The sequence below is a fragment of the Cucumis sativus genome, chromosome 3, assembly GCF_000004075.3.
Source record: "Cucumis sativus cultivar 9930 chromosome 3, Cucumber_9930_V3, whole genome shotgun sequence".
Lineage (NCBI taxonomy): Eukaryota > Viridiplantae > Streptophyta > Magnoliopsida > Cucurbitales > Cucurbitaceae > Cucumis > Cucumis sativus.
The window spans coordinates 804597-820294 of NC_026657.2; the positions used below are offsets into that span (position 1 = coordinate 804597).

Consider the following 15698-nt stretch of genomic DNA (forward strand, 5'->3'; position numbering starts at 1 on the left):
TAATAATAATAATAATAATAATAATAATATATAATAATAATAATAATAATAATAATAATAATAATAATAATAATAATAATAATAATAATAATAATAATAATAATAATAATAATAATAATAATAATAATAATAATAATAATAATAATAATAATAATAATATAATAATAATAATAATAATAATAATAATAATAATAATAATAATAATAATAATAATAATAATAATAATAATAATAATAATAATAATAATAATAATAATAATAATAATAATAATAATAATAATAATAATAATAATAATAATAATAATAATAATAATAATAATAATAATAATAATAATAATAATAATAATAATAATAATAATAATAATAATAATAATAATAATAATAATAATAATAATAATAATAATAATATAATAATAATAATAATAATAATAATAATAATAATAATAATAATAATAATAATAATAATAATAATAATAATAATAATAATAATAATAATAATAATAATAATAATAATAATAATAATAATAATAATAATAATAATAATAATAATAATAATAATAATAATAATAATAATAATAATAATAATAATAATAATAATAATAATAATAATAATAATAATAATAATAATAATAATAATAATAATAATAATAATAATAATAATAATAATAATAATAATAATAATAATAATAATAATATAATAATAATAATAATAATAATAATAATAATAATAATAATATATAATAATAATAATAATAATAATAATAATAATAATATAATAATAATAATAATAATAATAATAATAATAATAATAATAATAATAATAATAATAATAATAATAATAATAATAATAATAATAATAATAATAATAATAATAATAATAATAATAATAATAATAATAATAATAATAATAATAATAATATAATAATAATAATAATAATAATAATAATAATAATAATAATAATAATAATAATAATAATAATAATAATAATAATAATAATAATAATAATAATAATAATAATAATAATAATAATAATAATAATAATAATAATAATAATAATATAATAATAATAATAATAATAATAATAATAATAATAATAATAATAATAATAATAATAATAATAATAATAATAATAATAATAATATATAATAATAATAATAATAATAATAATAATAATAATAATAATAATAATAATAATAATAATTAATAATAATAATAATAATAATAATAATAATAATAATAATAATAATAATAATAATAATAATAATAATAATAATAATAATAATAATAATAATAATAATATATAATAATAATAATAATAATAATAATAATAATAATAATAATAATAATAATAATAATAATAATAATAATAATAATAATAATAATAATAATAATAATAATAATAATAATAATAATAATAATAATAATAATAATAATAATAATAATAATAATAATAATAATAATAATAATAATAATAAATAATAATAATAATAATAATAATAATAATAATAATAATAATAATAATAATAATAATAATAATAATAATAATAATAATAATAATAATAATAATAATAATAATAATAATAATAATAATAATAATAATAATAATAATAATAATAATAATAATAATAATAATAATAATAATAATAATAATAATAATAATAATAATAATAATAATAATAATAATAATAATAATAATAATAATAATAATAAATAATAATAATAATAATAATAATTAATAATAATAATAATAATAATAATAATAATAATAATAATAATAATAATAATAATAATAATATAATAATAATAATAATAATAATAATAATAATAATAATAATAATAATAATAATAATAATAATAATAATAATAATAATAATAATAATAATAATAATAATAATAATAATAATAATAATAATAATAATAATAATAATAATAATAATAATAATAATAATAATAATAATAATAATAATAATAATAATAATAATAATAATAATAATAATAATAATAATAATAATAATAATAATAATAATAATAATAATAATAATAATAATAATAATAATAATAATAATAATAATAATAATAGCAGCAGTTTTTTTAAAGTTTGAAATAATTACAATGGAATTTCCTAGTAGTCGACAAAATGCGGGCACTAACGTGTTTCTTTTGGAAGATGAGACCCAAAGCCGAAGCTTGTTGTCTAAGCAACCAACATTTTAACGGTTTCATATATTATATTATGTATGTATGTGTATACATACATATATACTATTCCAATGGTTTGCTTCTTGATGTGACACTTAAAATGATGAATTGCAAAAACGGTGGAGTGGTAGTGATAAATCCATTAAAATTCAACCTTCAACCTTATAATAATTATAAAAATTGAATTATCAGTACAATTTATACATTTACATAGAATTGAGAGACAAATTTTAAAATTTTGATTGAAGCTACTCTATATTTTGGGGATTTGTGCAATTATTGAATGGTTTTTCTAATAAAGAAGTGTGTGTATATTCTAATGGTTGTCTAAGTCAAATATTTTAATGGTTGTTTAAGTATCAAATAATTTAATAAATTCCCTAAGAACAAAAGGAAAAAGTAGAGAAATTTTAATGGTTATCTAAGTACCCAACATTTAAGGAGAAATACTCATTAATTGATTGTATCAACTCAAATTCTGAGTTTTTTGTATGGGAAAATCTATTGGGGTATAATTAAACTTCTATAGAGAATAGATTCTATATTTATTATGAGTTCTTATTTTACCAAAGTAATTGCAACAAAGGGTTTAAATGCATTAGAGAAAAAGTTTATAAATTGATTTTTACCAAATATTTAAAATATTAAAAAAATGGTTTTATACGCGGGAGTCTTTTAAAAATTATAACAAAACGGCACGGCAAAATATTTACGGTATAGCTTATAAGTTCACAATGAAAAATACAAAAATACTCATGATTAATCGGTATCACTAATATATTTGGAGGTTTGTTCGTTTAGATTTGACTATTTTTTTGTTTACATTTGTCAATTCAATATCGAAAAAAAAAGAATCAGTTTCATGGGTTTTGTCGGTATAAAAATTAACTTTATATATATATATATACACACACTCTGTGAGAATGAAACAGCCTTGAGAATGGAGATCGGACGTTCTACTTGTAAAAGACTGTCACAAACTTCAAATCTCAGAGCCTACGGCTAATCTTATTGAACAAAAAGTTTGAAGATTTCCCATCTCAATTTCCAAAAACAATTCTCTTTTCTAACTGTATATATTAAACAAAATACAAATATAAGCTACAAAAGGTTATAGTGAAAAATGAAGAAACAAATCTTTGGAAAGAGAGGATAAAAAGTCAAAGCTTGAACTCTCAAGTTGAGAAGAAGAAAAAGTCTCCTGTAAGCAATTAGACATTGGCAACCCACTGCTGATGACTATCATCACCATGGGAACCTCCTTCAGAACTTGCAGCAGCTTCCTCACTAGATCCATTACCCTTTTCTCCGCCCTCTTTGATCTGATTGAGTTTAGCCGAACTGCCATACATTTGTCTTCTTGCCTCCCTCCGTGCTGCCCTCTCAGATAATTTCAGTTCTTTAAAGCGTTGTTCAAATTTAACTTCGTCCTCTGGTGAGAAGAAAACGACCTCCATCTTCCCAAGTTCTTCATACAGCGTCTCAATCTTTGACTTCCAAAACAGCCCCAATTCAGTGTCCATTTTGTGGTATGGAGTTTTCAGCAGGTACTCGTCGATCCCACCAGCCTTGTCGATGCATCGAAGGGCATGAGTGGTAACTTTAACTCGAATATGGCGGTCTAGAATATAGCTGAAAAGTCGCTTCTCTTGGACGTTTGGTTTCCAATTCCTCCTTGATCTATAAGCACCAGCACACATAAAGGCTAAATACTCCAAAATTGAAAAAAAAAAAGTGATTGCATGACAATATGAAACGGTATAAGATCACATGTCAATATGAAGGTTTCCTTTTTTTCTTCGAAAAACAAAAAAGGAACCTTTTATTGATGCAATGAGAAGAGTATAACGTCCAAATACAAGAAACATTAAAGAGAAATACAAGAGGAAGGGGATACGATCATATGTCAATATGCATGTCTGTGAGCAAAAGAACTAATAAAAGGCACCAAACTCTTATTATATAACATAAAGCCAATACAAAGGAAGTACACGAAATTATAATATCACCCTCAAATATCAGAATATAAGAGAGAGAGGCATACCCGAGAAATGTACACAAGAGTCTACAAAAATACAACAAAAACCAACAAAGCCATGCAAAAGAAAACCGAATTTTTAAACAGAAAACAACTTCTCATGAATATAATGAAAAAGAAGAAATGAACCTTAGAAATAATCTAATAATTGGTTCAAAAAATGGAAGGACGGTGAGCAATGTTTTAAAAGGCTAAAGGCGGCCTTGAGGCTTTTCCTCTCCAAGAGGCGACGCCTCAAGGCAGTATAAGGCGTAAGCCTCAAATAATGAATTAAATACAACAAAACCTAAATTGGTATGATCAAGTATTACTAAACATTGATAGTTATATAAAAGTGCAAAAAGAAACTTCACCTCCATAATTTTCACTTAATAAAAAAAGTTCTAAAAGGACATCTTCATCATCACTAATAATAGCAATATTAACGCTGATGAGGATGTCAAAATATTCCTAGTTCAAATTGTCCTAGCTCAAACCTTAATATTTTTTAAGAATTAGACAAATTGCTATCATTTTTCCTAGGCGGGGCTAGAGATTTTAAGCTTCCATGTCTTTTCCCAAAGGCATAAACCACATTTGTGAGAAGAGTACACCTCTTATGATTCAACAAAGGCGTATGTCTTGAGACTAAAACTTAGAGCCTTGCCTTGAGGCGAGCGCCTCAAGGTGTAAGCCTCGATAGTTTTTTAAGACATTGACGGTGAGTGCTTGCAAACCAATGCTGAAGCTCCACTACCAATAGCTAATTACCTCTAGAAGGTAACACAACCTTAAGTTCATTTTCTCTTCTTAAAATCTAACCATCTGGGCCACAGGTTCTGTGTTTGAAGAGCAAGTCTAGAAAGCTTGGATTGAAAATTGTGATGGTAAGCCATTGTTCAAGCCGGTTAGTTTCTCCAATCAAACCTAGGTTGTCAAATAGAAGGTTGCCTTAGGAAGCCAAACCTACACACTAAATCCCACCTGATGCCCTAATCATCCTTCCTGAGGGATCTTCCACATACATGAGGATTGATATAGGAGCGGGACATAAAAAACACGTTATTTGATTAAAATAAAATCTCCACTTGATTCTAGAACTTTCCTAATCAAGCAGTGTGTATAAGAGTTCTAGAAGCACAATAAACTCATGCTTACCCCACATCCAAATGCAAACATTTATCAAAATGAGGCATAAAAAAGAAGAAGATAAAATTCACCTTAAACAGCTGTCATGACAATTCGTTATTTCAAACTTACATCAATGAATACCCAATTCCAGTTATGGTTAGTGATCCAGCAATCTATGAACATTGCTTTCATCGGCACGCGTGGCTATTCATACAAAGTGAAGGAGAGCAGAAAAACAATAAATTCAATAATGATAAGCCCCAAATCACTATGGTCTATGAGCAGGCATGTGAAGAAGAAAAATGGAATATAATGTGTAACAAGTAGAGGGAGGAGGGTGTCATAGAGGGGAGTGTTGTTACATAGGGGATCTTTTTGGCTGTGATTTTGTTGTGGTTCTCTGAGGAGAATTGGGAGAGACAGGATGCTCTCAAAGTCAAAACTTCCCTTGATACGTGGGATAAATAAAAATGTTGACCAAGTCCTATCAAATAACTTCAGCAAAACTTAGAAGCAACAATCTTCTCTTCTTGAAAAGAAAAAATCATGATTTGAAGTGCAATGAATTTATTTAGGGTACCTTCACCTGCCGTGATTTTTTGTTTTGGATAAGAAACGATTTCATCAACGGTGTGAAATTATAAAAGATGGGATCCCATTGGGGGGATTTACAAAAGACTTCACCAACTAAAAGGTACTGAGAGAAAAAAAACAATAAATTAAAAGGGAGATTTCATAAGAGCCTTCTGATGGATCAATTGACAAGAAAGAAACAATTGAATCTTCCAAGAGAAAGAACTACACTATCCCAGATTTTTCTTCTTATAAGAAACATGTATATTCCTATAACAAAAGAGAAGAACCTAAGAGCAAGGCACAAGACTCCCCAAAAGAAACCAAAAAATGATCGCCTTCCAGTTGTTGAATATCATAGAAAGGTTATAATTACAAAAGTGTTTGGTGTAATTTGTACTCCACCAAGAAGTTGTGTTGCAACACAGTCCAAAAAGAATCAAAAGAATTATAGCTATCTTAAAAAATTCTACTACTCCTTTCTTTCCAAATGCACCTCAAAAGGGACCGAGTAGCACATCTCCATAAGATGTTTCCTTTTGAGCTATAACCTCTAATGTTGAGCCCTTCAATCAACCAACTATCAATCTTACTACGAAGACAAAGCTCCAAATAAAAAATTCTAACAAAGTGTTCCAAGCTTACCCAGTAGAGAGACAGTGCAAAAATAAGTTATAATTAACATTTAGTTTTTTAGTGTAAACGTTCCCCTCTTCCATCCCTATAGCTATTCCTTTCCTCCTTCCTTTCCAATTGGATACATCTTTTGTAATCCATCTCATGAGGTTTTTCCTTTCTGTAATATAATATTATCAATGAGCTCTCACTCTTTTGCAGTACAATGAGGGCATGCAAATTTGAATATGCAAGAGCTCATAGAAAGAAGAAGTAGATGTTAATGCCTTAACTCATATTCTACTGGTCTAACACCATAGAATTCAGAAAATAAGTAAAATGTATTCAAATTCAGAGAGAAAAATCAACCAATGATTCTAAGAAAGATAAAGAGTATACAAGAGGGTCATACTTGTTACCACCATCTTCACTGACACGATTGCCGAATCGTATGTGACGGCCAGCATAAATACCGCGGTTTGCTCTACCCATCACTATTTTGCTGTCCGGAATACATTTCTTCAACGAATCTTTCACTCCAGGTGCCAAATTGTTCTCTCCAACTTTCTTCAGTATCTTCTTCATCATTTCCTTTCCTCTAAAGGCCATTATGGACTCTCTCTCTTGTAGAATCAACCGTAATGCCAAAAATAGGAGCAGAAGTACAACAATCTGCAGCAAGGTGCTTGAATTACTGCCAACAAGCTTCTACAGAAAGAAAATTGAGCTCGATGAAATTCCAGTCTGTACAGGTTGGGTACTATATTTCAAGCAGCAGGATTTGAGAAGAAATGAAGTTTTCATCAGCCATTAGTTTGTTTCAGTCCTTCGTTCAGTAAATGCCTAAGAAGCAACACAAAAACCCATCAGCAAAAAGACCTTCACAAAAGAAAGAAAATCTATCAGCAGAATGGAAAAACACAATGAATATGTCGTTGAATCAGGCGGAAATCGGATATGATGCCATTTGTAACGTCCCATATTTCCAACATGCCAAGGATGTTACTTCATGCATGTATAAGCTTAAAAATATATTTCTGGCCAAAATCAACTAAATGAAACAAAATTGTTTTAATAAGTAAAGTTTCAGAAACAAATTCAATAAATCATCGTTCAGGGTACCCCTAAATCTAAGCTCAAATAATTTTAAAAAATAAATAATTAAACAACCAAAAAACTTGTAAAATTTTTTAAAATATAAATATTTTTAAAATGTATGCAGAAGCCACGTCAATAGGCTCAATCACAGATTCTTCTTGACATTCGTTGGTTTGTTCTTGCCTTTGAAAATGACAAGTATAAGAATACTCAACAAGTGACCCATTATTAGACCCACTAGATGTACCTGTTAACCATTCCTAACAAAACTATGTGCATCCCGACATAGTTGTAAACAAAGGCATAAGGGCGAACCCAAAGGCATGCTTGTAGGTAGAAATCCTTGACAAGTCACCAAACATAATCATAAGTAGTGATCCTCAAAAGGTCATCAAAACATCGTTAAAATGATTTGCAATCACCATCATTCCAACATAATCACAGTCACATATTCATATTTTAGAACCTAACTCCTGAGTTATTCAGAACAAGAGTCCATCAATCAAACATAGCAACAGATACGCATAGTATCATAACTTCCATAGCATAACTCCAAAACTCCCTAAAGTAGCATAATAATTGAATCCATTATACTAGAATCGTGTTTAGCCATCAACATCTTTAACATCAGCTTAGAATCGAGGGAAAACCAGTAATAAGTCACTTAAAAGTTAGAACCAAAAACAATGTATTACAAGCTAACAAGCCCTTCCCTCCTAAGCAAAGTATAGAACCACCTAAACATTCAACGAATTACTATTTAACTCAATACCACTTCAAATTCCAATATCCGCTACAAAAAGTCCCCAACACATAACCAAAGAGTCTCCGATAACACAAGAACCCACTCCCGTTTTTTTAGAACTCAAATCTAGGAACCAATGTATGGATAAACACAATCGACTAACTGTTGGGTAAAAATTCAACAAAAACCCACAAAAATATCAAGCCTTACCACCAAAAAAAAAAATGCAAGAAACAAGATTCTGACAGTTAAACGGCAGCCCGCGACCCACAGACGGTGTCAAGCAGCGGTGGCGGTGAAGACTAGTAAAGAGAAACGGGTAGAGAGGAAGAGAGAGAACGCTAGTGACCACGGACAGCGACGAGCGGCGTTCAGTAGATCACGGGGTGCGGCGGCGTCGAAGCAACTGCAACCTTTGGTGAAGAAGATGAAAGGCAGAGAGGGGTGGTCGGCGGATGTCTCACGAAAGAAATGAAAAGAAATGAAGGGTTTTCTTCGTTAAAAGAAAAATTACTCTTTCCAATGAGTAATTGATATATTACCGGTAGAATACACTTTTGGTGGTAAGATACACTTTATAGTTATATTTTAATTTACTTTTTTTTTTTACTAATTCAATATAATTTAGGCATCATTAAATATAACCAAGATTTATGTTCATGTTTGGAGGCCAATTTAATAAACATTTCGTTATATTAAGATTAATTAACGAACATTATGAATGGGAGACAAAGTATCTATATTAGCTCAACTTGAGGTGTAAAAATATAGGTTAAACCCGAATAAGTCGGACTACCCAATCCATATAATAAAGACTAGGAGTGCATTTTATCCAAATTATATATTGTCTATATATGTATATAAAAAGATGAATGATATATATAACCATTGTATTTGGTGTTCAAAGTGTTATTTTGGGTTGAAATTACAGTTAATTTACTATAAAGATTGTGTTTGAATTAACCCTTGAAAGTGCTTATTTTTGTTCTAAAATATTTAGATATTTTCGAAAAAATGAGTTTGGGAAAAAATTATTGTTAAGATAACACCTTCAACAAAATTAGATAAAAAAATATTTTTGTGTGTGTTTAATCGAAAATCTCACTTAGTTTTTAAGGCTACATTGAAATGATAAAACTACATTTTCGTTGCCAATGATTTTGTATGGATGATCGTCTAAAATAGCGTTTTAGTTTCTTAACCCACAATTATCGCATTAATATTTCATTTTGTTTATGTAACGTCCATCTAAAAAGTTGTTTCAGTTTCATAACTTGGAATTACCCCGATAATGTTTTATAACATTTTGCTTATGTCATATATATATATTTTTAAATAACCAGACACTCGAGACTGCAAACGACTAATTAACCCAATTTTCTACACTACACCATAATCTCAATTATACGTCCCCCGATCTGAATTTTAATTAGTACTAACTTTTGGTACTTGTGATTACAAGTACCCATTCAAACTCGATATTTGCAATATCACCTAAGCCCCGAGCTTGACTTCAGTGAATTTACCTAAGTGCGAAAATTTGAATTTTGTTATTTTGTTAATTTTATTATTTTTTACCATTTCTTTATTTTTACATTAACAAATATAATATTAAATTATATAAATTATAAAATTTAAATACAAATATTACATGTTTAACCATAAATAAATAAGAAAAAAATTGATTAAACATTAAACTAATAATTATATTAATTTAAAATTTGAATTTTAAGAATAGTATAAATTTAAACCCTAAATTTTATAAAAATATTAATCTAAATCATCAACTTTTTTAAGTCTATAAAGAATGTAATGAAAAGTTTACATTCATATAACTCGAATTAAAAGTAATAGTACGAATGTTAGTTAAATCGATACAAATTCTGAAAATTAATATAATTATTAATTTAAGGTCTAAATTGATATTATTTTTAGGTATAAGAGTGTAAATTGATATTTTTTTAAAGTTAAAAAAGAGAGAAATGGGGCATTAGTGCTATTTTGATAAACCCATGGGTGGATTATTGAGATTTACAAATTTCCCATAACTTTTGCAATTTATATTTCTTACCCAACCAAATCCCCAAAGTAATCGTCTCTCCACTTCTTCCTCCGTTTGACAAGTGAAGCAGAGCAGTGGCGTAAATCCATGGAGCTTCTTTCACGCTGTTCAACTCTCACTCCTCACGCCTCCTCTCTCGGCCTTCCCAATTCTCATGGAAAACCATCTAATTTCTTCCCCAAGCTCAAATCCACTCTCTCTTTTCCTTCGGCTTCATCAGTACTCAAAACAACCGCTCTTAAACCCTCCAGAACCCTACCTCCGCCGTGCTCCGTTATGACGGCTCCTCAGACGCCGGATGCCGCCCGGAGAGGCGCTGAAACTGACGCCATGGGATTGCTTCTCAGGGAGAGGATCGTCTTCTTGGGGAACAGCATTGATGATTTTGTAGCTGATGCTATTATCAGTCAGCTCTTACTCTTGGATGCCAAGGACTCTACTAAAGATATTAGACTCTTCATTAATTCCGCTGGCGGCTCTCTCAGGTATTCATGAGCTGATTTTTCGTGCATAACGCAGTAGATATGGAATATGTGATTTAGGCTTGTTTTTGTTCTTCCCAGACGATTTAGGTAACTTGATTTCTACGAATATGCGTTTTTTTGCCTAATTTTGTCGAGATTTTTCTTCACCTGCATCACAAACAGTTAGCCCACTATTTGGTGCATTCATTCATGTGATGACTCTCGTTCTAGAGTTGACATTAATAAACAACCAGCTAAAATAATGCTTAACCATTATCGAATAGATGGAAAAGAATCAGGTAAATCTTTGTAGAGATGCATTTTGTTTGAAGTTTGAAACCTTTGGCTCGTATCCACTTGCAAATCTTCTAACCTCCAGCTGAATAATATAAAAGGCAGATTGGAAGAACCCTTTTTATCTTCGGTTTCGGGAGGAAAAGACTTAGTTCTTCATTTGGACTATGGCTCACAAGAGGCTAAACACTTGTTGGATTAAAAAGAAGAACCCATCCATGGCCTTATCTCCGCCTGTTTGCTCTTCTAATCTAATGAAGAAACGCTCGACCATCTTTTATTTTATTGGGAATATGTTGCACAGAAGATTCACTTGCCATTTTATTTGTCTTGGGCTGGAAACAATTCTACTGATGAAATGAGATGATACATAAAGGTAAACTCATTCAAAAAATTTATCCAGTTGGATATAAAAGAATTTAAGCTGCATATATTAGAAGTATCCATACTTCAAGTAGGAAGCTTTATTTTTAAAAAAAAATTATTGAGTTCTTTTCATTCTAAATCTTCCAAATAACTGCCTTCAACCAATGGGTATTCTATGTTGACCTGAACAGATGATCTATCAGCTGCAAATTTAGCCAATAAAAAATCCCATTTTCTATAAGGGCCAATTTCTCAAATCAGTACTTCTTTGGGAAAGTGCCAACTCCTCCTTCTATGAGAGTAAGCATGTAGACCTAATCAAAGTTCTTTTGAACAAGTAAAAATCCAGGCCTTCTTGTTCATTCTCTATGAGATTCTCAGTGGAGGTGGTGGAAGTTGAAGATACCAAAGGTTCCCTAATTACTACAGTATGGTAGTAATGCATCTATCATCGTTTACCCGTCTCTCCCTTTTCATTTATGGTAAATTTTGAATAACTTGATAAGGGTTGTGAAAAAGAACTGAATTCAGAATGTATGTTGTCAAAATGTCTCATATTATTATCTATTTGTATCATGTTTTTCTTTGCATTTTTTAACACTTAGTCCTCACAGTATAAACTTATAATGAAATCATGTAATCTATATATGTAATATGCAACCAATCTAATTTTATGCATTGGAAACATTCTAGAGTAATTTAATTTAGATTTCTGTGCTTTTTGGATGACCTTTTGATTATCTTCTCTTCGCATCTTTGATGTGCAGCCACTTTCTTTTCTAATGATAAATCTATCATGCACTACAAAACCATAATTGTTCTAAATGTATACTGAAATGTAACTTAAGGATGCCCGTGAGACTTAAGAGTTGACAACTGAAGAAATTATGTGCTTTGCCTAACTCAGTTCATTTTTCAGAAAATGTTATGTTTTTCAGTTCCACAACCACTTATCCTCGTGTTGATAAGGAAAACACCTTCCAACTTTCTCGTATCTCAAACCCAGTTTTTCAATTGTCTATCAAACAGTACCTTCTCAGCCCATTGCCCCACAATTTCGTGCGTGTCAAGCAATCACTTACAATCTCTCCTTTTGTACTAGCAATGGAGTAGATATTGTGAAACACCTAACTCAAAGATGGAATTAAACCAGCTATCTTCCTAGATTCTAAGCTCATTTTCCATTTTATAAAGAAAACCCTGTTCCGACGAACCCATTCATCTAGCTAAATAGGGCCAAGGGCAAAACACAGATTTGCTTAAATAGTTTTATTTGTTTTTTGTATAGCAGAACTTAAAATTTTAGAAGCGGGAGTGTCATATTCACGACTTGTGAATATATGAATCCTCTTGTTATTTGAAGCCTGAATTATTGATTACTAGGCTTTTTAAATAAATAAGTATATTTTGTCTTCCCCTCTCGGTCTTGAGAATTTAGATTAAGAGGACAATCAGTGGTACCTGATCTCATCTAGTTTTGCATCATGTTCTTCGTCACTTTGAAAGTTTATATTTTTCTTAGTTATTTGGTGTTTTGTTGTAGGACATTAGCCTTGATTGACTTTCTTCTATTAATGGTGTTTTTGTTAGTTCTACCATGGCTATCTACGATGTCGTACAGCTTGTGAGGGCTGATGTCTCCACTATTGCACTAGGCATTGCAGCCTCAACAGCTTCCATAATCCTTGGCGGTGGCACCAAAGGAAAGCGTCTCGCAATGCCTAATGCACGTATTATGGTTCATCAACCTCTTGGAGGAGCGAGTGGGCTAGCATTGGATGTGGAAATTCAAGCACGCGAAATCATGCAGAACAAGGACAACGTTATAAGAATCATCTCTGAATTCACTGGCCATCCATTTGAAAAGGTCCAAAAAGATATCGATAGGGATCGTTATATGTCACCCATAGAGGCTGTAGAATATGGATTTATTGATGGAGTAATCGACCAAGACAGCATTATACCGCTCATGCCAGTGCCCGATAAAGTGAAAGGAAAATTCAATTATACAGAAGTTATGAAAGATCCCATGAAGTTCTTGACACCAGACGTTCCTGATGACGAGATATTTTAGATTTGGGCGTTCTGGCAAACTTTTCTCTAGGGCTTTGATTTAAATGTTTTACATGTAGGATCTTATGTGTAAGCAAAGTCATGGTGGGTGGAAAGGGAAACCAGAATATGATGGAACTTGATGAGCTAATCATCTTTAGAGTTTCAACTTTTAGCGAAATGTCTCTACTTACCAGAAGTTAAAAAGGTACTTGGAGTTTGGACTCTTTTCTTTGGCTATGACATTCTTCAAATGAGCAAAATGAGGATGGAAAAATTGGTATCGATTTGTATTGGCAGTGTATATTTTTCATACTTTGCTTGATTATCTCTTTCTCCAAACCTCCAAGCATGTTTTTTTTTTTCTTTTTAGTTCAACACAACATAAACCGATGTGAATCGTCTAGTCTCCTAGTTGAACGTGAGGTGTAAGTTCAACCCAAATAACCGACAACACAGACTATCAAATTCATATTATATAAGTTGAGTTGAATATTTTTGTTTGGGTTGAGTTGGGTCTCGGAGGTTGAAGATTTTGGTTCAACCTAACTCAAATTAATATATAATATATAATTTATTTAATAAAAGTAAAGTTAGGAGTATGTTGTTAGCCGATCGGGTAAGAAATAAGTGATTGTATGAAGGTAGAAAGCAAAATGATTGCATAAATGGTTGTTTAGAAAGCTAAACGATCATTGGGTTAGAAATGAAAAGAAAAAAAAAAACAAAACAATTCTTGAGAAATTAATTTGGAACTCAACCAACCCGGAAATATGGGTTGGGTTGACTCTCGTTCCCAACCCAACTCAACTTGTTTACACTTCTAGTATCTTACCTATCTTTCTCTCTCAAATATCTTTAAACTCGGGTAAGTGGGCATCATGTCGACATCCAATCTTAAAGATAAACATAACTTTTTTTTCTTTCTCGATTGTTTACACTCCTTGAGCTTCTAATTCATCAACTCATTCTTTAGTTTCATTTATAATTTTATTTCATTAGAGTTTTTATATTTCCATCAACTTTATCGTCCATTTGGATTAAACTAAAAACTATATATTTTTCAACAAATTTATTTTTGTTTAAATTCTTTTTCTAATTATTTAAAATACACCTAAAAATCCATTTTAAGTAACTTCCAAATACTTTAATTTTTTTCAAAATAACTTATTTTCTAAATTAAACTTTTGAAAATGTTATATAAAAACGCCATTATTTATTTTGTAATCTAATTTATCATTTTCAAACTATCCAATTGATCAAAATTTCAACTTCTTGTATGATAGGATAAATCATAATTAAATGTATTAAGTCAAACCCCAATAATCCCACGTAATGGAACATATTTTTTTCCCAAATAAAATGACAAATTTCACCTTTTTCAAATTACTATATTTTTATGTGAGAGGGAGTTAGTTAGTCAATCACGTCAACTTTTTTTAATTTTGTATCTAATAACTAATAAGAATGAAACAAAGAGAGGCGACGGCCTATATATGTATAAATATAATTGAATTATAAAAAATTTGTTGATATTGACTATTTTAATTTAGCTTAATATATATAATTTCAGTTTATATATTACATTGTAATTTAAAAAAAAAAATACCAGATTTTGTATTTTGTTATTTCCATAAATTTAATCATCACAACTAATTTATTATTGATTGATTTTTTAAAAAATTGTCATCTATTAACGTTTTTATTTCAAAGTTTATATTAATTATAAAAAAGAAAATGTTATATATAGCAAACAGATGAAATTGTTTAAAAAAATATAACAAAAATATGCAAATAAAAGAAGAGTTTGGATGAATTTTGTTATACTTTGAAAATAGTGTTAATATTTTTTTTTGTTTTTTAAAAATATTAAAATAAATTAAAATGTTTACAGGTTATATCAAAATTTTGAATTTTATGAGTGTATATCGATGTCACTAATAGAAACATATTGATGTCTATCAATGTCTATTAATGAATCTGAAAATTTTGCTATAGATTATAAATATTTTGACAAATATACTATTTTCGATAATTCTCTAATTTTTTTATGGAGAATGTCTCTTTTAAGTATTTATAGAT

At 28.8% G+C, this 15698-nt stretch overlaps 2 protein-coding genes and 1 long non-coding RNA gene across 3 annotated transcripts; 2 read left to right on the forward strand and 1 right to left on the reverse strand.

Moving 5' to 3' along the window:
* Nucleotides 1-3117: 3117 nt before the first annotated feature.
* On the reverse strand, nucleotides 3118-8887 carry LOC101212331 (54S ribosomal protein L24, mitochondrial). Its single transcript, XM_004146078.3, has 3 exons — nucleotides 8589-8887; nucleotides 6948-7378; nucleotides 3118-3879 (listed from the first exon to the last, which is right to left on the reverse strand). The coding sequence occupies exons 2-3, from the start codon at nucleotides 7142-7144 to the stop codon at nucleotides 3411-3413; spliced, it is 666 nt and encodes a 221-aa protein (XP_004146126.1). The 5' UTR covers nucleotides 7145-7378; nucleotides 8589-8887; the 3' UTR covers nucleotides 3118-3410.
* A 1572-nt stretch (nucleotides 8888-10459) lies between these two features.
* Nucleotides 10460-13929, forward strand: LOC101212086 (ATP-dependent Clp protease proteolytic subunit 4, chloroplastic). The gene is made up of 2 exons (XM_004146077.3): nucleotides 10460-10925; nucleotides 13155-13929. Exons 1-2 carry the CDS (start codon nucleotides 10528-10530, stop codon nucleotides 13636-13638), a joined length of 882 nt encoding a protein of 293 aa, XP_004146125.1. The 5' UTR covers nucleotides 10460-10527; the 3' UTR covers nucleotides 13639-13929.
* LOC116402778 lies at nucleotides 10932-12295 on the forward strand. Its single transcript, XR_004215410.1, has 2 exons — nucleotides 10932-11574; nucleotides 11756-12295. It is a non-coding gene; the product is annotated as an uncharacterized LOC116402778 (long non-coding RNA).
* Nucleotides 13930-15698: the final 1769 nt, after the last annotated feature.